The following is a 21,205-nucleotide window of genomic DNA, read 5'->3' on the forward strand; positions in this document are numbered from 1 at the left end:
TTTATTGAGTGCTTACCACGTGCTAGACACTGCACTAAGTGCTAAGGCCTTGACCCATTTAAACCTTATGTCAACCCTATTGTCAGGCTCATTTTACTATGAAGAAATGAGGCTTAAAGATGATATATGCTTTGCCCAAGTGTCATGGTCTTAGGCTTACACACTGAGCCCAAAGTCTTACTTTTGTGATATCCTGCTTTCCAGGTATATACCATGCACACTTCTCCCCATTCTTCCTGGATAATAAACAAAAACAAAAACAAATAAAACGTGAAAATTATCAGTGAGACACAAAGAAGCCAGAAATTAGGAAAATTGTTGGTTCCTTTCCATTATGATACAGATGACAAACAGAAATGTTAGTGTTGAGTAAGTTATGGAGCCCAGTTTCAAGAGAGAGATTTATATGAATAAAATATAAATTTAATTAATTTTAGGTAAATTTGGATAATATAAGCTGTAAAGTCTATAATAACTTCAAAAAAAATGATGACAACATATTGTGATTGACGCCGTAACAAATATACCAGAATTTACATATTCAGAGTAGTATTGTTGCCTTTAAAGTAGTCAGTCAACTGTAGGGTTTATTTCAATGGTTAGTATGAAATTAAGGTTTATTATTACGCCAAAAGAAGAAGAATTCCACCTTCAAGTTTGCTTTTAGAACTTAGGAAAAATTTATTTTTAAAATATTTGTCATCAAAAGATAATAAATGTTTATACTTTGAAAGCGGATTTGATTTTTACAAACAGGCTAAAATCATTTAGAGCCTTTTCTGATGCATAAGGTGGGTGAACAAGCAGGAGAATACTCTGTGAAATTAAACTGTGACCATAAGTTAATGACAGTTTCTTGTTCATCATAAATTGCCTCTAACCTTTTTTAGTATCTAAAGACAAATTTCATCAAATATTTAATTTTTAAGTTTATAACAATTGTGTAAGTTTTCCATCTCTCCCTCAGTCACTTTTTAAAAATTAATTTTATCATTAGGGGGCCAGCCCCATGGCGGAGTGGTTAAGTTTCCACACTCCGCTTTGGTGGCCCAGGGTTTCGCCGGTTCGAATCCTGGGCGCGGACGTGGCGCTGCTCATCAGGCCATGCTGAGGTGGCATCCCACATGCCACAACTATAAGGACCCACAACTAAAAATATACAACAATGTACTGGGGGGCCTTGGGGAGAAAAAGGAAAAATAAAATCTTTTTTAAAAAGTTAATTTTATCAATAAATAAAATATTATAAATACATTTCAAGATCCTTGTGTGCTTCATCCCAATTACATTTTACACATACCTTCCCTCTTTCTCAGAGAAAATCAGTACCTGATTTTAGTGTTTATCATTCATATGCATTTCTTTATACTTTCCATACATATGTATGTATCTTACAAAATTTTTCACGTGTTACTTTTTATTTCTTAAAATGATGTAACTCATATCATATTCTATGGACTTTTCTGCAACCTGCTTTTGTCACTCCTCTGCATGTTTTGGAAGGGGATAGCAGTCTATTGGATGAACAAACCACAGATATTTATATTTTTCTACTGAAGACCATGTTAGATCGTTCCCAGTTTATGCTATCACAAACAATGCTACTATGGACATTCCTGTCAGAGTTTTTTTATGGTACATACCCAGGAGTGGAATTGCTAAATGGTAGGATATGTGCATCCTCCACTTGAATAGATATTGCCAAACATTTTATTGTGTCTTCTTTAAGAAACTCTCACCTTTAACTGTTCATGAAGATATTCTAACTTTTTTCCAAAAGTTTTAAAGTTTTGCTTTCCACTTTAAATTCTTTGAACGAACCTGGAAATGTGGACATTTTTTCCCCCAGATAAGCAGTTCCTCCAGACCATTTATTGACTGATCCAACGCTCTCCAATTATATGCAAGACCGACGCTCTATCATATGCCAAGGTTCCGCCTATGCATGGATCTGTTATAAAACTCACTCCTAGGACCACACAACAATGTTTATTTCCGCTATATTCATGCTGAGCATTGCTTGCTATTTGGCCAGATAATTTCAAGTCTCTGAGCATGTTCTCCAGAAAATTTAAAGAATTCAATATCTTCAATACACTACAAAAGAGTATCCATAATAATTTTTAAACTCTCATGTCAGTAAATTAAAAAAATTAATTACCATTCATCAGAACACTATAGTAAGGATTTAATAAGAGAAAAGTAAGAACACAAATTAGAAATTACAAAGTAAGTTCAGAAAAGTTAATGCAGAATATTAGACACAATTTGTGAAAACATAAAGTGGCAATATCTTCTTTTAAAAAAAACCTCTGATTCCATGTTGACCAAGTGACCTTCTGGTAACTAACTCAGTTTCCCCAGTGTATCTGGAAAAAGTGTACTGCAGAAGAATGGAAACAGATACTTCAGTCACTGGAAAATTTATTCCACTTACAAATTGCTTTCTTCCACAAAAGATCCTTATGAGTATACATTACAGTGGGATCTTCAGGAAAAGTCTAAAATAGCATCTGAAAACCACTGGCACCAATCACGTAATGCTTTCTCCTTCTTTTGAAAACAGGGAACCTCTTTCCATGTTTGTGGAAAACATGTAACCTTTGTTTTTAAAGGTGGCTGAGCCATGGTCCCAGGACTCCTTCTCCTGATTGACAGATAGCATGTCTGCACTGAAAGTGAATAAAAACTTAAGCAAGCCATCCTTTTGAAGCCCTTTTCTAGGGAAGCCTCCTTACTTTCTCTTCTGTATTTGCTCTTTTTGATATGTCTCTTTGTAAGAAAATCAAGTTTTAACAGCATTCCTCAGGAGAGGAGTCTGTCTAAACTAACAATAATTAAAGAAGCGTGTTGGAATCTCCTACTACAATGACCAGGTAGTGAATTTCTCCATCTATTTGTTTTATATATTGAGACTCTTTTATTAAATATATATGAATTTATAATTTTAAATCTGCCGTGCAATTGAGCCTGTTGTCATTATGTTGGGACATTTTCAATCACTAATTATGCTTTTTTTCTTACCCTATTTTCTCTGATATTAGTACAGATACTCCAGCTTTTTTTCATCTTACATACAATTTTCATCTTTTAATTTTCCACTTTTTTTATTTTACTGTATCTCTAGTAAACAGCATATAGTTGGATTTTTTTAAACTACTCTAACAATTTCTACCTTTTAACTGGTAAACTCACAATTAGGGAAAGCATTACATCCATGTACACATATTTAGATTTGTTTCGTATCTTGCATTGTTCTTTCTATTTGTCAGGTTTCTTTCTATGCTTTCTTGTCGTCCTTCTTGTTTTTTTTGGGAGACTAATTTATTCCTTCTGCTGCTAGTTTTCTTAGTTTGCCCCTCCAACCCCCCACTCTACTCATGTGTGTGTTCTCTACTCTATTGCTCTCTTTGAATGGTTATTCTCATATTTTTTCTGCATTCTCCACAAAGTCTAAAGTTGATCAATTACTTAACCCCTCCCTCAAACATATAGGAGCTTTACAACAGTTTAATTAAGATCACCCACTCCTAAATAACAAGCTATTGTCATCCAGTATTTTCTTTGTTTCATTTTTAATCCCCAATAATAAAATATTATTATTAAAGGCTGACTATTTTTGTTTAAATTTATCTATATAATTTACCAATTTCTTTACTTATCATTGTTTCTTATATCTCAGACTACCTTTCCAAGACTGTTTTCTTCTTCTTGAAATGCATTTAACAAAAGCTCCTATAGTCAAGTCTTTTGGTGGTAAATGCTTCCCTTTTTTGATTATCTAGAAATATCTTTATTTTTCCATATTATTTAAAGATAATTTTTTTAGGTATAGAAATTTTGGTTCACAGTTATATTCGTTTACCACTTTAAAGATCATTTTCCAGCACCTATTATTTCTGCTAAGAAGACTACAATCACCTAATTGTAGTTCCCATAGGTTAATTGTCTTTCTTCTGCAACTGCTTGTAAAATCTCTTTGTCTTTGGTGTTCTGCACTTTCACTATAGTGTCTAGGTGTGGATTTCATTTTATTTATCCTGATTGGTATACATTATCCCTCCCACATTTGTTAATTTGTGTCTTTCATAAATCCTAGAAAATGTAAGCCATCATCTCTTCAAATATTGCATCTGTTTTATTCTCTTAATTCTTTCCCTCTGAGAATCCTACTAAAGTACATTAGAACTTCTTATACTACACCCCATATATTTTCTAACCCTTGGAATAATGATTTTTTTATTTCCATTTTTTTAAATTAAGATATAAATTTTATACAGGTAAATTCAACCTTTTAGTATACAGTTCTGTAAATTTAACAAACACATACAGTCACATAATCACCACTATAAACAAAAAACAGAACCATTCCATCACTCCTAAATATTTCCATGTGCCATGTTGTAGTCAAATTCTCTCCTGAACCCCAGATCCTGGCAACTACTGATCTCTTTTCTGTCACTACAATTTTGCCTTTTTCAAAATGTGACATAAATGAAACCACAGAGCGGCAAGTCTTTTAAGTCTGGCTTCTTAAATTTAATTCTTAAATTAAATTCTTAATTCAGTGAAGTTGAGGACACAAAAGCAATACACAAAAGTCAGTTGCATTTCTATACACTAACAACAAACCATTTGAAAGAAAAATTAAGAAAATAATCCCATTTACAATAGTGTCAAAAAGAATAAAATATTTAGGAATAAATTTAACTAAGAAAGTGAAAGATCTGTGAAAACAATGATGAAAGAAATTGAAGAACACACAAATAAATGGAAAGATATTCTGTGCTCCTGGATTAGAAGAATTAATATTGTTAAAATGTCCATACAACCCAAGGCAATCTACAAATTCAATGCAATCCCTCAAATTTCACAAGCATTTTTCATAGAAATGGAAAGAACAGTGCTCAAAGTTGTAAGGAACCACAAAAGATCCTGAATAGCCAAAGCAACCTTGAGAAAGAAGAAAGCTAGAGGTATCACACTTCCTTACTTAAACTATCTTGCAAAGCTGTAGTCAGCAAAGCAGCATGATATTGGCATAAAAACAAACACACAGATCAACAGAACAGAATAGAGAGCTCATATCTAAACCTATGTATATATGGTCAATCAATTTGCAACAGAGGAGCCAAGAATATACAATGAGAAAAGGACAGCCTCTTCAATAAACGGTGTTGGGAAAACTGGATATCCACTTGCAAAAGAATGAAACTGGACATAAGCTAACTCAAAATGGATTCAAGACTTAAGTTTAAGTCCCGAAACCATAAAAATCCTAGAAGAAAACATATAGAGTAAGTTCCTTGACATTGGTGCCAGCAATGATTTTTTGGATTTGACACCAAAAGGAAAGGCAACAAAAGCAAAAATAAAGAATTAGGACTACATCAAACTAAAACGCTTCTGTACAGCAAAGGAAACCATCAACAAAATAAAAAGGTAGCCTATGGTATGGGAGAAAATATTTACAAACTGTATCCAATAAGGAGTTACTATCCAAAATGTACAAGGAACTCATACTACTCAATAGCAAACTAACAAATAATCCAATTTAAAAATGGGCAAAGGACTCGAAGAGACACTTTTTCTAAGAAGACGTACAAATGGCCAACAAGTACATTAAAAGAAACTCAGCATCACTAATCATCAGGGAAATGTAAATCAAAACCACAATGAGATATCATCTCACACCTGTTAGTATATCTATTATCAACAAGACAAGAGACAGGGCCAGCCCCATGGCCGGATGGTTAAAGTTCTGAGCACCTCTGTTTCAGTGACCAGGGATTGTGGGTTCAGATCCTGGGTGCAGACCTACTCCACTTGTCAGCCATGCTGTGGATGCATCCCACATACAAAGTAGGGGAAGATGTCAGCTTAGGGTTCATATTCCTCAAGCAAAAAAAAAAAAAAAAAAAAGAAGAGGAAAACTGTCAATGGATGTTAGCTGGCAAGGATAAAGAGAAAAATGGAAGCTTGTACACTATTGATAGGAATGTAAACTGGCACAGCCACTATGGAAAACAATATGGAGGTTCTCAAGAAATTACTAATAAAACTATCATATGATCCAGCAATTCTACTTCTGGATATATATTCAAAGGAAACAAAATTGTTATCTTGAAGAAATATCTGCATTCTCATGTTCATTGCAGCATTATTCACAATAGCCAAGGTATGGAAACAACCTAAGCATCCATTGATGGGTAAATGGATAAAGAAGATGGGGCATATATATACAGTGGAATATTATTCAGCCTTAAAAAGGAAGGAAATCTTGCTATTGCAACAATTTGGATGAACCTGGAGAGCATTATGCTAAGTGAAATAAGCCAGACAGAAAAGACAAATACTGCATGATCTCACTTACATGTGGGAATCTAAAAAAAACCTCATAGAAACAGGGAGGAGATTGGTGGTTGCCAGGGGTTGGAGGAAATAGAGAGAGGTTGGTAAAGATTATAATCTTTCAGTTACAAAAGAAATAATGTCTCAGGGTGTACTGTATAACATGATGACTACAGTTGATAATACTGTATTATATAATTGAATTTGCTAAGAGAGTAGAACTTAAGTGTTCTCAACAACAGCAACAAAAAAGATGAAAATGTGAGGTGAAGGATGTGTTAATTAACTTGATGTAGAAATCCTTTTATTTGTCAATTATACCTCCATTTAAAAAAGAAAACATTTTCTCACAGTCTGTAGATTTTTTTATTATCTTGAAATTGTCTTTCTAAGGCCAGAAGTTCTTCCTTTTGAGGAAGTCCAATCTATTGATGTTTTTCTCATATTGACCACGCTTCTGGTGTCATATCTAAGAAAGCTTTGCCTCACCCAAGATCACAAAGATTTTCTCCTGTTTTCTTCTAGAGGTTTTGTGGTTTTATATTTAGGTCTATGATCTATTTTGAGTTAATATTTATATAGAATGTGAGGTATAGATTAAGGTTATTTTGTATGTGGATATCTAATTGATCCAACATCATTTGTTGAAAAGACTATCCTTTCTATATTGAATTACCTTTGTCCCTTTGTGAAAAATTAATTGAAGATACAGATATAGATGTACATACAGATATCTGAGCTTGTTATTTCTTTTCAATTAATTTATATGTCTATCCTCTCTCTATAAGTACCCTGTCTTCACTGTAGCTTCATAGTAAACCTTGAAATTAGATAGTGTGGGTCCTCCAACCTTGTTCTTCTTAAGTATTATGTTGGCTACTCTAGGTTTTCTGCCTTTCCATATAAACTTTAGAATCATTTTGTTAATACCTACAAAATAATTTTTGAATAAGCTTTAGTATTTTGTATCTTTTAAGGAATTAATCCTTTTCATCTAAGGTCAAATTCATTGGCATTAAGTTGTTAATATTGCCTTTGAATCCTTTTAATATCTGCAGCTTTTATAGTAATGTCCCATCTTGCACTTTTGATATTTGTGATTTGTGGTTCCTCTCTTTATTTTTGATCAGTCAGGCTGAAGTGTTATCAGTTGATTATTTCAAAGAAACAGCTTTTGATTCCATTGTTTTTCTCTGTTTTCCTGTTCTGATTAATTTCTGCACATATCTGTTTTATTGATTTCCCTTTACTTGCTTTGGGTTTAATGTACTGGTTTTCCCCCGTTTTCTAAAGATAGAAGCTTAAACCATTGATTTGAGACCTTCCTTTTTTAATATAAGCATTTAACGCTATTAATTTCTCTGCTCTCACTCCACACCAAAAATTTGGTATGTTGTATTTTAATTTATCCTTTAACCTACTTTTTCCTATGGGATATTTAGCAGTGTGCTGTTTAATTTCTAAATATTTTGGAACTTTCTCGACGTTTTGTGTTATTGATTCCTAGTTTAATTTTGTCCAAGAACATGCTTTACACGATTTTAAGTTTTCAAATTTGTTAAAATCTGTTTTATGGCCTAGACTATGGTCTATCTTGGTGAATATTTCACTTGCACTGGAAAAGAATGGATGTTCTGGTGTTGTTGAGTGGATTGCTCTATAAATGTCGAAAAGAGATAAAGCGGTTCAGGTCTTCTACATCCTCACTGATGTTCTCTTAATTTGTTCTATGGATTACTGAGAAAAGATAAAGTTTTCAACTATGGTTGTGTATTTGTCTCTTTTTCCTTGCAATTCTATTAGTTTTTGCTGCTTGTTTGCTGTAGTGAGTTTTGAAACTAGGAAGTGTATAATTCACTTCCTTTTAATGTGATAATTGATACAGGAGGCAGAAATCTTCTATGCAGCTATTTGCATAGTATATCTTCTTAATTAATCATTGCGTACCTTGAAATAATATTGTACCCCTTCATATATAACATCAGAACATTATAACATTCAAATTTTGTTATACATTATACTTCTACAATTTAAAGCCACGATACATTGTATTGCCTTTGCTTTAAATGAGAAATTAACTTTTTAAAAAGCATCTTTTTAATTTACCTTTTATATTTACATGCAGATATTAACCATTTTCTGCATTTTTTTTGTCCCTTCATGTAGCCCTGAATTTCCATCTGGTATTATTTCCCTTCAGTCTCTAGAACTTCCTTTAATATCTATGTGAAAACACACCTGTTCATGACAAATTCTTTAAAAGAAATTTTAATCTGAAAATGTGTTTATTTCATTTTTATTTTTGATAATTGACTTCACTAGACATATAATTCTGGATTATAGATATTTCTTTCCTTTTTTCACTTTAAAGATGTCACTTAATTGAATTCGGGCTTGCATTGTTTCTGACTAGAAGTCCTCAGTAATTACTGTTGTTACCTGTAGCTAATTTGCCTTTTATTCTTTTCTCTGATCACTTTTAACATGTTTCTCTTTATCTTTGATATTTAGCAATTTGCCTGTTATATGCCCGGGAATGGTTTTCTTTGTGTTTGTCTTGCTTGTGATTTTTTCAGCTTTTTGGATCTTTGTTTTGATAGTTTTCATCAAATTTGGAACATCTCAGCCATTATTTCTTCAACTACTTTTTCTGCCCTAATCTCTCTCTCCACTTTTCTTGGGACTCCAATTACATATATTTCAGACTTTTTTTGATTTTTTTAATGAATCACTGAGGCTCTTTTGTTTTTTTCCTTTTTTTTTAGTCTTTTTAAAACCTAATCTTGTTATTGATCTGTCTTTAAATTCACTGATTCTTTTCTTTTTTTAGTGTCCAGTGGATCATCATCTAGTAGATTTTTATATTTTTGATATTGTATTTTTTACTTTTGAATTTTCACTTGGTTCTTTTTTACAGTATACATTTCTCTAGTCAGAGCCTCCATCTGTTCACTCATTATGTTCAACTTTTCTTTTAAATCTTCAACCATATTTATAAATTTTGACTAATTCTAAAATACGTCTGTTTTCATTGATTATTTTTTCTCATGATGGTGAATGACATTTTCCTGATTTCTCACATCTAATAAAATTTGTATTATGTGCTGAACCTTGTAAATGCTACGTGTTTGAAAGTTGGGATATTGGGTTTTTTAAAATGAGTTTTGTGGGTTTTTTTTTTCCTATTCATTAGTTAATTTATTGGCAGATCATATGATCATATTGAGACTTGATTTTAGGTTTTGTTTGGATGTGTCTATAGTAGCCTTTATTTTAGGGCTAGTGTAGGTTTTTCCCTTTTTGGGTCTCCATGCAACCTTTTCCCTAAATTATAGCCTTTTGTGGGTCTTAACTGAATTCTCAGAGTGTTCACCAAAGTCTCTTTACTTGCTGGTTGGAACTTTAATGTCTTTCAGCAATTTCCAACCTCTCAAATCTCCACTCATTTCAGAGTTCTCAGGGGCTATTCTCTGCCAGGCCTCACAGAGTCTCACTCTGTACTTGTGCAGCTTAAAATTCAGCTAAGCAATCAAGAGGATTCATGTACAGATTTCTGGAGCTCCTACTCTGTTCAGTTTCCTCCTCTCTGGTATTCTGCCCTTCTAATCTCAATTGCCTCAGTATCTTTGAACTTCAGTCTTTCTTTCCTCTATTTGGTGAGACGGCTGTTCTCTGCTTTGTGTTGTATTTTAAAGTGTCCCCAGGCAAAAAGCCAAAGAGAATGTGGAGCTCACCTTGTTTGTTTCTTTTATCTCAAGGTCATAGTGCCACACTATCTATTGTCCAATGCCTAAAAACAGTTGTTCATGTATTTTGTCTATATTAATAGTTGTTTATTGTTGGAAAGTAATCCAATACCCATTCTTCATTATGGATGGAATGAAGAATTCATCATTTCAAAAAATCATTTCAAATATAGCTCCTTTATATTCTGTTTCTGATCACCAATATCTGAAGTCCATAGGATATATGGTTGATTTTTATTTCTACTTGTTCTTACTTATGATGACTTTTTCCTATGAGTTTGACGATCTTTGAACATGAGCTTTTATTTGTTTTATCTTACTTCGTGAAGAGCCTAGGAGATGCTGTACCACAGACTTTTCTCCAGAAAGGATTTGTAATTACTACTGCTGGAAGCCAGGGGGTGCTACCAACTTGGGTCCACTTTGGTCCACTTCTAGGATTCTGAGCTTAATGCAGAAGTCTAGTGTTCTGCTTTTCTACCTTCTGGTGGTGGCTCAGTCTTCCAATCTCAGGTGTGCAATTGGCACTTGCCCTCTAGACAGCTCTGCTTTTCCAGTTTTCCACTTGCTCCTTGTTCCTCTAATTTTAGTATGCTGTTTTGTGTTTATGTTTTTTCGTGAAGGAGTTTGGAGTTTTTTAGCCATATAAAAGAAAAGAAAGAAAAATTAAGGTATTGATATTTATTATATAGATCGAAAATGGAGCTCTCATTTGGTCAGTAGGTTAAATTGGCATCAATCGTATAAGGTATCATAAGGGAAGACTGGGAGTTCTGGATCTCAGAGGAGTTCACAACATTCCCCCAGGAATCCTTTCCACTTGGGCATATGGCCATATATTACGTGCAGGTAAGTGGTTTTAAGGAATATATTTTAAACTATCCTTCACAAAATGGACACATGGCTTCAAAAGAATCTTGCAAAGAAATTGCATGTATGTAACATAAATAATGAAAGCACAAGCACATGGTTTTAAAATATAGAGGATCAGATACTTCTACTCCTGATATTAGCACTTTCATCAACATCATTACAAGGAAAAAGCAATGATAAAGTAATCAGATGTCACAATGTCAGCCAAAATTTTTAAAAATTGAAATTAAGATTATGTGAAATATTAATTTATGTACATTATCCTTTACTATTCCTTAACTTTTAAGTGTATATTGTTCCTTGAGATATTAGCTAATGACAGTATAAAACTATCTGATTAGCAAGATATTTAAAAATAAGCATTCAGAATATGAAGATAATTTTCTATATGTTTTAGTGATGTTAGAAGTTGCGCAGTATTGGATCCATTACCTTGCAAAAAGAGAGACTTCTTTGTAACAACAGACAAAAAGGTACATATCAGTGAAGAATGTACCGGCATTTCCTGCCACAGAAAAAAATGGCTGAAAAAAATTCACAAACAATTTGTAGACAAAATTAAAATGCAGTCCCATTGGTCAACCAAGACACAAAAAGGAAAAAAGCCCTGAAGATTTGAAGACATAGGTATTTGAACAAATAGGCATTAGGAAAGCTTTGCTGTGCAGTTGGATAGAAGCATAAATGCATCTACACTTGTCTCAGCTTGTGGTGTTTGCTAAATTATGCTCACAATAAAATACACAAATAATTATTCTTTTTCTGTGTCACCAAATTAAGATGTACCAAAGAAATGAATCCTCATCGATATACAAATTCCTTAATAAAAGCAATGTTTTATGAAAAATCGATGAAGCAGTTGCTGTAAATAAAATTTTAAAAGAGATTCACATAAGAATAGAGATAGTACTACATGTGATAATTTCATATAATAAAGACCTTTAAAATACAGTTTAATTTTCACACATTTTGAAATGAGAAGGGGAGTGACTATGAAAATCTTTTGTACCATGCTGATGTTTGATATTTATTTAGTGGCAAACTGTTTTTCATAATGACTAGTGGCTTCTAGTAGCATGTTATCTATCAGATATTTAAAAAAATATTAAATCTAATCTTTCCCTTCAAGGTGAATGTAATAATGATAGCTAAGAAAGTTACTACTTTTCAAAAGAAATTTGTGCTTAGGAGGAGGGCATTTAGAAAACAGATACTTGGAAATATTTCCACAGTTTTGTGGTTTTTTTCCTGAAAACAATTAAAAATATAAATGTGTCACTTACATACATTTTTATATCTACATGCTTAAAAATCATGAAACAGAGTTTTCTAACCTGCTTAAAATCTTGCAGATGAAGAGGTTTGAAACCATCTGTTAAAAATTTATAAATGTTATGCCTTCCAGTTTGCTATGAAAATGGATTGACATTAGGGAAGATGGATATTTATTAGCCAAATTACATAAAAAAACCTTTGTATAACTGATGGATGGAATTTAAAAACGAGTGTTGTTGATTGATTTAGAAACTGCAGCCAATAGAGTAGTTCTTACTCAATAGAGTAGTTATTTTTAACTTTGTATTTTGGGAGGTTTCAGTTACCAAAACGCAACATTCAAATAAATTTGTCTTAGAAGTGAACTTTTGAATTGCTGTATCACAAAATATTTAATAAGAAATTTTAAAAATAATGAAGTGTATTCAGCCACATTGCTTTTATTTGTAGCATTAGTAAAGCACATTAAAAGTTACTTTCAATTACTTTTAACCATTTTTATTTCATCTTTATGTTTTATTTAATAAAAAAGAAAATGCACTTGTATTGGAGTATACACATGAATGTTCTTTTTTTGATGATGAGATACACAAAAATAATTTTGATAGCTCTACTGCATAACAAATTATCATAATCCGATGTTTATCATTGTGCTTTAGGATAGCCAACAAAATTTCTCTAAAATGTTTTTTTTTTTAAAAATTTTCACAAGTAAAAATTTGTTTTAGAACAGTTAGAATGAGAAAAAGAAAGATAAAAATCACTCAAAATTCCACCAACCAGAGATAAATCACTGCCGGAATTTCAGTGCATCCCCTTCTAGATTTTCTTTTATGAGTATATGGATCTTCTTTTTGTACAAACATAGGCTTATACTTCATTTTAAAACTGTTTTGATAGAGGGCCTTTATACCTTGTAGAATTTTTAAAAATAAAATTTACATGAGATTTGGGATAGAGATTAAAATTTAAAGGAACAATACTAAGAGACTCCTTCCTGCTGTGACCAAGGCTGAATCCTCATAATCAGCTCTGTACAGTATTTGTTTCATTTCATTCATTGCCTGTCATCTTAATGGCCTTTATCTGGATGTTAAACGTGTGGTTTAACTATGAAGAGAAATTGCCAAAAAATAGACTGACCAAATCTTGCGGTTTTCGACTTGCTTTGTCTTCACACAGCCTATGTAACCAGGCAGATAGATAAAGGGAACTAAGATTTTTGGCAAGACTTTGTTTCTGTTCAACATTACTACTGTATCTGAAACTGATAATATTTTGTTTATAAACTAGAATTACTAACTGTGTGCAACAGGATAGAAAATAGAACTCAGTGACTATTCATGGAGTCATTGTATCTTTGGAATGGAGCAGTCATCTCTTAGACGTGTGGTCCTGGACCCAATCTCATATAACATTTTTTATCAATGACTAAAACTATGAGAAAAAACATTCATTCACACAGCAAATGAAACCTATTTGGGAAATGAAAACTAAAAAGAGGAAGTCACATTCTCAATGACCAGATTAGAATCAAAATGACCTGGGAAAATTGAAGAAGTAGTAAGAAGTAAACAAAATGAGTAAGACATAGAGGCGTGCTAAAATAAATAAGGAAGAAAAACAAGTTTCGAAAAGAGGAATGGCTAGCTATTGGCATATATAGAAGATAACTTAGAAGTTTAACAAATAAGCTGACTAGGGTCACTCATGTAGTGTTTACAAAGCAAACACAGTGTTATGAAATGTATTCCTTACTAAAATTTACCTAAACTCCTGCTTCCTAGTTAAGTGTCATTTGCAAACACTAAGAACTTGTTCTTTTTCCCAAGAATGTTTTTCACCTTAAGAACAAATGTGGAGAACACAGCCACTCAAATGACTGACATAGTAACAGAGGAAAAACTAGTTTCATTGTAGAATTGGAGAAAGATGTCTTTTTTCTCCCGGAAGAGACAGAGTTAAGTGAATAATGATCTCTAAATAGGAACTTACAGTTATAAAGATGAAAGGCTGTTAGCTTCAGGCTCTCATGTACCCCCAAGTAAATTAAAAGTGGATCAGTTGTACTCACTTCCATGAAAGACTGAAAGAGAAAATGAAGTTAAATTTTACTAGGAAGGAGTTCATTTAGAACAGATAAGGATAAAAAAATAGCATAGAAAGGGTTGGTTGAAAATTTGAACAAAGAATCTGGTAGAATTTCCACTGATAGATTTTTACTTTTCTAAAGTGGGGGAATGTGATACATAGAGGGATGGAATCCAAAATTTTTACCATCCTAGCCAGACTTCGTTTTGTGATTTTTGTCTTAGGCTGTAACTAGAATAAATAATTTGCACCAAGACTTAAAAGCCACAAAAAAGGGAGCAAGTTTGTTGTTATTAAAATTACTACTAGTAATGTCAGGAGACATTTTTTAAAAAGTGTTAATTATGTTGCATCCGGAATCTAAGTGCAGTATCACCAGCAGACAGCTGATTGCAGACCTAATAGAAAAGGATCCGGAATATACAGACAGGGTAGAACTCTAAGGAAGCAGTGTTCCTCTTTTATTTTCATAATGATGCTACTCCATGCTGCTTTTATTTTTCTTTTTAAACTTTTACTTATTTTACAACCGATATATATATATTAATTCCAGGACATTTAAAGTACAGACAAACAAACAAGAACAAAAACCGTATGCGTAATTCCACCACTGAACGGAAGAAAATTAGTTAACATTTTGATGTATGTTTTCTCAGACTTTTTTCTACGTACACAGATATGTAAAATATTTTACAAAGTATACTTCTAATTTGATACATATTTTGAACGTTTATAAAAAAGAGTTGATTTAATGTCATGAGCATTATTTCCTGTAAATATACTAGACCTGCAACGTCATTTTTAATGGCTGCAATAATTTGTATAATCCCTACTTTTGGTCATTTAAGTGTTTCCAGTAGTTCACTATTATTAACGACTGCAATTAGTATCTCCCACATTGTTTTAAAATTTTTTTTACATCAAAAAGAACATTGGAACAAAGAAGGAATCCAAGACATTTACTCATCCGATTATTTATTGAACACTTGTTTGTGCTGGACACTGCGTTAACTGGGAGCTGGGAAAACAGAGGTGGTTAAGGCAAGATCTCCACTGTCAATGAACTTCCAGTCTCATAGAATAGAAAGACAGAGTTGAGGAATAAAAAGCGACAAACCGCTCACCCTCTCTTTACAGTTCATCTAGTAAGACAAAGTTGCTGGCTCAGGAGCCAGGTACATATATATTAAATAGCTAAAGCAGTTTTTAGAATTAAAATCTCTACAGTTAATAATTGTTAGGCTTATGTAGGAAAAATACTAATCCACAACTTCTACATTAGCTACTGTTCTAGGAGCTACACAGATAGAAAACCCGGACACAGCCTTCAGCAAACCTCTCCTCGGTTCCAGGCAGAGAGGAAACCCTCTCCCTGGGCCTCCCGGCGCCCGCGCGTGCGCGGGAACAATCCCACCCACTGCCCGGGACGACCACCCTGCACTGCCTATTCTCCATCCCTTCTCCCCTCCTGCGCCAGGCGGTCAAAAACAAAACTTCTACCCAAGCACTGCCACTCAGAGAAGCCCTCCTGGCTGAGTGTGGCTTTGAAGATCAAGTGCAAAGCTGCTTAGCACGGCGGTCAGAGCGAGGGTGGAAAACTTTGTTCCGTGTTAACTTGGTTGGAGCAAAGCGACTTTAGAAGGGATTTGAGTTACATTAAAACTGTGCGGGGAGTTTTTATGTTTCTTTTTTAATAAAAATCGTTTTAATTGATGAATAAGGAAGGGGGACTGTCTATCTCAGGGACTGAAAGCAAGCAGAAGAATCATGCAGGATGGTTTCAGCAGGTGGCCCGCCGGCCGCATCCCGGTCTCCTCCTTGTTTGTCTCGGTTTTGACTACGGTTTCCGCGGCGGCTGGAGGGGAAGCATCCTCCACGCTGCAAACTCGCATCAATGGGATTCCCCTCGTGGGAAATGCCCCCCTCCCGGCGGACGTGCTCGCAGAGGGCCGGGTGCATCGCCGCGCCCTGCGGGGCCCGGACTAGCGAGCGCCCACGCCGCGAGCTCCACCGAGACCCCGGGGCTGCACAGCGGTCCCTCCAGCCGCGAGCTGAGACTGCACCGCCCGCCGCCCGCCGCCCGCTGCCGCCGCCGCCGCCGCCGCGGAGGGGCGGGGGCGATGCCGCGGGGGGCGGGCGCGGCGCGCGGGGAGGGGAAGGGGTTCTCGCGCGATTGGGCGAGGTTTCCGGTGTTGTGACTGAAACCCGTCAATATGGCGGCGATCGGCCGCGGCCGCTCGCTGAAGAACCTCCGAATACGAGGTAAGCCCGCTGCAGCCCTCACCCCCCACCGCCCGGCGCCAGCCACCCCTGGCACTTGCCTCCCCCTGGCCCTGGGCGGGGGGAGCGAGCCGGGGCGCTGGCTGGAGCTAGGGCTGCCGCCGCTGGCCTGCGAGCGAATCCTAATTGGGGCTGTGTGTCTGTTTCGCGCAGGGCGGAATGACAGCGGCGAGGAGAACGTCCCGCTGGACCTGACCCGAGGTAACGCGGGGCGCCGCGGGCGCCGGCGAGGGCGCAGCCGGGGAGGAGCCGGGGCTGGGGGCCGTGGGCAGGGGCGGGCCCGCTCGGGACCGGCGGGGGTGCGGGAGGCAGAGCCCGAGCCCCGCCTGCCGGCCCGCGGGAGCCAAGCCCGGGGCCGCCTCCTCGGACCCATCCCCCTTCCCGGTGCCCGTTTCCCTCGCCGCGAGCCCTTCTCCGGGCCTCTGGGGGCTGCGGGTGCCGGGAAGCAGCGAGCGGGACTCGGCGGCCCCGGCGACCCTCTGGCTCCCCCGGATCCCCGAGGGTGCGTTTTTCTCCTATCCCGGAGCCCGTGCCGCCGAAGCCTGGGGGCGACCGGAGGGAGTCGAGGCTGCTACTTGGGTCGCCGGAGGCTGTGTGAGGGCAGAGCGACCACATCCTGCCCTCCCCGTCCCCCCGAGCAGAAGCTGGACCTGCTGGGCTCCTGCTGCCTTCTCCTCTCTTTGCCCACCGCCCTGGGGGACCCGCAGCCTTGATCACTCGGTAGTGAAACCTTACTGCTGAGTGTCTGGTGTCCGCCGTGTTTCCCTCCTGTTTCCCTTTCCCTGGCCGCTGGGACTGTAGTTGGCAAAGACCGCCCCCTCACCCGCTCTGCAGGTTCATTGTTTACCTTCTGCAGTGGCGATGGGTTTGTTTACACCTTCGGAACTGGGTAAATCCCGGTTATATTTTTAAGGACCTAATCCGGCTACCGGCCAGTATATCTTCCATCAGTCACTGGAGTTCGCGCGACAAGATCTCGCTGAAGATTTAGTAGTTATGTACAAGGTTTTGTTTTTCTCTTCCACGGTAAACAGGATTTGGTCTACTGATTCCGAAGAAGTCGCTTTTCACACCGGCTGTAGCTTAAGAGTGTAACCCACTTCAGCCGTACAGAATCAGTTTCCTTTTTGAGATGTGAAAAACACTTTAGGAAGTTAAAAGAAAGTCGTCGTAAACATTCTATGTAAAATGAAAAAACATGTTAACTTATGTTGTACTTGCCATTATCTGCAGCATTTGTTAGACGCAGACGCATTGTTGAGGCTCATCTCTGTATTTAGAGCATAGTGCATTCTCTGTTTTATTTTGTATGTCATCATGCAAGATTACTGTTTTATAAACTAAAAGGCTAGTTTTCATTTAGCTACAAGAGTACATTTTTGTAGCAATATTTTCTGAAAGTTCAGGGACTTAGTTTTGGGTGATTTAGATCCTTTTACAGGCAGAAGAGTTTCTGAAACATAATAGGGCTTAAGTCATAGGACTGGCAACTGGTTAGATCAGTAATACACTCAATTGGAACATTTTTTTCAGCAGATAAGAATATTAGTGTAGAAAGAAAGACTTGTGTAAGTTTGGAAACTTGACTATATATAAGACAGATATGAAAAATCTATATAAAATATATGTGGGAAAAGATTTTCTAGTAAATTTTCTAACAAAGTAAGCAAAATTCCCACAGGGCTCAAAATTAGCATTTGAGTTCTGTAATGATGTAGTTTGTTAGTGATTTAATTTATATGTGAGCATGTATGTTTTAGAAGTGAAAAGAGCATTTATTAGATCTTGAGTCTGATTTATGCGTTAAAAACCTTTTCGGATGTGGTGCTAGAAGTAAGTTATAGTTGTGCTTTAAATCGAATTTGCTGAGCTCCTATATATGGTGGTTTCTCTGGTTGGCATGAAAATTTTGGGTCGTAAAAAAGCATATGTACAAATTTGATTTGATACTTTTGGTTTACTCCAATTTTACTCAAGTATACAGATAGTAAACATACTATTTAAAATGATTTATTTCCTGAGCATTTAGTAAACACCCATGTCCATAGGTATTTCTAGGATAAAACAAAAAGTGCAGAAAATGCTGTTTCTGCTGGACCTGACAAAATGTACTTCAGTTTGGAATAAAATATACATAGCCAGTTGAAACTGATTGCAAAAGCAATACACAACTAATAATGAGAGGTTATATGAGACCTGTATTCCTAAATCCTAAGGAAGTTTAGAATGAAAAAAGGACCTTGAGTTAGATTCATTATATAGTGACGGTATTGTTTAAGAAATTGCTATCTGACAAACATTTCATTGTTAAAACAAGGCTTGTGGCTCTAACATGAAGAAAGTTCCTGAGGAATTAAACTTTAGTAATAATTTGAGAACTGTGGGGCAGTCTGCGTTGCAGCTGAAGGCAGCTGTTTGTGGATTGGATTACAGTATGTTTTAGCTAAAGTTTGAGTAACCAAAAATATGTATTTTTTAATGGTAATCCAGTGTTTGCTCTCATTCTAATTGTTTTTATGTAACCGTTGAGAAATCGTTGTGTAGCCATGGAACAAAGTTCATTATAAAATAGAGGTCATAGTCATTGTAATTCCTAAAGGAGCCATCGGTGTATAGTGAAAAGAGGGCAGACTGTAAAGTCAAATAGTTCTGGTTTGTAATCTCAGCTGTGATACTTAATAGTTAGGTAATTTGGGGCAAGTTATTTGACCTTGCTCTGCTCTTGGTTTCTTCATCTCAAAAAAGAAGAGATAACTTCAGAGGGTTGTTAAGAATATAAGAAGTAAATGGCCTGGTGCTTAATTAAAGTACTCAGCACAGGACTTGATACTTTGTGAGTGATGTTAACTAGATGTTAGTTGCCTTCCTGTGCTATGAAATCAAAATTATTTATATCACATTTCAAACGTGATAAAATAAGTATTTGAATAAAATATTTCAGATGATTGTTTTGAATATTATAAGCCTGTTAATAAGGAATTATGGTATTGAAGATTTCATTTTTTGAGACATGCTGTTAATTAGATGGTAGTCTGTCTGAAGTAGAGTTCTTAAATATGACAACTGTAAAAAGTAATCTCTGAGATTACCAGTAAATTAGATCTGAGCAAAGAGCAGTCTATTATATGTACTTTAGATAAAATGTGACATTTTACTTTGTAGAACCTTAGAATTTTTCTCCCAGACTCTAGAAAATTTCTTAGTAATAATGACTTGGCTAGCCTTGCAAGCTTCTTGAGGCCCAGGAGAGTTTTAAGATTCTTTGGTTTTGGTATTGGTGTTAGTACTGTGGTTCATACATAGTGTGCTTTAATTAAAAACTATTGATGGACTAATTTTGATCTGCTTTAGGAACTTCATTGTAGTAGATTTTACACTTAACTCATTGGTAATTGTTGCTTTCAGTTTTGTTCAGACAACTACTCTACTTAATTTGTGAAAGTCCCTGATATTTGCTATTGATATCATTAAATGGTCTCTCTGTTTTGCCCAAAGGCTTCCCTTAGCCAGTTCCACTGCAAGGATAGTCTATTTTTTATCAGTCCAATAGTACATCTCTTCCTGGTACTGAATAACCTGAAAAGATACCATATTCTTCCTGTGTGAGCCCTTCCTAGTATAATTTAATTATTTTGTTCAAAGTGAATTCCAAGGACATGGATGCACCTGTATTCAAATAAACTTTTTAGAATATAATTTATTTAAAAGTATTGAGTTTTATGTATATTTTGATTATCCAACCCTTTTACTTTTCTATTAGTAAGAATTAAAAAATTGACTGTTTCAGTTGCTGAATCATGCAAATTTTAACACTAACTTTATGTTTTCTGATTTCTTCTAGTTAGGAGATTACTCATGTTTAATCGCTCACTTCAGTTAGACAAAACAAACATTGACTGAATGCCTGTTATATAATAAATGCTGAATTATGTGCTGGAGGAATAAAGATGAGGAAGATGTTACTCCCCTTTTAGGATTTTATTGGAACAGACATAAAGAAGTGATTGCAGTATGGAACAATGAATTAAGTAATCAAACTGTACAAGGGACAGAAATAGCCTAGAGGAGAGAATGATTAACTATCTGGTGGATAGAGGATGAGAGAAAGCTTCACAGAGGGGTTGACTTCTCATAAGAATAGTGGCGGACATAGTGGAAGGAAACATCAGCTCTCAAGAGATGTTTCCCACACCTCGGGAAAGGTAAAGTCAATCGGAAGAGGATCAACTCAGGAGGCCAGTGATAGAATGTAAGAGATGATGGGGGACTAGACAAGGGTGTTGGAGACAGAAATGAAGTTGAATATATATTGGAATAGAGGAATTAACTAATTTGTCTTCTTGAGATTCCTGACTAACTTTGGAATCCTCCTACTCTGTGCAGAGAACTTTTATTTCTTTATTAAGAAGGTAGAAGCTGTCTTACCTGAATTTTCTTGTCCTCTCCCCCGTATAGTTCATCCATGTTTACCTTGTGTTTCCCTGAGTCAGAGAACTATCTCTGTTCCTTTCCCAGGCTAATATGGAAAGGAATTTTATGCTCTTAGTACTACTTCCTCTAAGGTTCTTTATAGAACTAAGATCTCTTGC

The 21,205-nt window shown here is 35.9% G+C and overlaps 1 protein-coding gene and 1 long non-coding RNA gene across 10 annotated transcripts in view; one reads left to right on the top strand and one right to left on the bottom strand.

Moving 5' to 3' along the window:
• Window positions 1-17,596, bottom strand: part of LOC102147447 (uncharacterized) — a 40,640-nt gene extending 23,044 nt beyond the window's left edge. Inside the window, exons 1-2 of the long non-coding RNA XR_002802605.2 lie at window positions 17,464-17,596; window positions 14,241-14,331 (exon numbers count right to left, since the gene is read on the bottom strand). This is a non-coding gene — a long non-coding RNA (uncharacterized lncRNA). The remainder of the gene's footprint in view (window positions 1-14,240; window positions 14,332-17,463) is intronic.
• The window catches only part of RICTOR (RPTOR independent companion of MTOR complex 2), a 112,114-nt gene continuing 107,398 nt past the window's right edge, over window positions 16,490-21,205 (top strand). For 3 of the 9 annotated variants that reach the window (XM_023625713.2, XM_023625712.2, XM_023625716.2), the window contains exons 1-2: window positions 16,498-16,598; window positions 16,770-16,817. In XM_023625713.2, the coding sequence (XP_023481481.1) occupies window positions 16,550-16,598; window positions 16,770-16,817 (97 nt within the window). In that variant the 5' untranslated portion in view covers window positions 16,498-16,549. Of the gene's footprint in view, window positions 16,599-16,769; window positions 16,818-21,205 lie in introns of all 9 variants that reach the window. The other 6 variants (XM_070245880.1, XM_070245882.1, XM_070245886.1 and 3 more) reach the window with 4 other exon arrangements.

The sequence above is a fragment of the Equus caballus genome, chromosome 21 (genome assembly GCF_041296265.1).
Source record: "Equus caballus isolate H_3958 breed thoroughbred chromosome 21, TB-T2T, whole genome shotgun sequence".
NCBI lineage: Eukaryota > Metazoa > Chordata > Mammalia > Perissodactyla > Equidae > Equus > Equus caballus.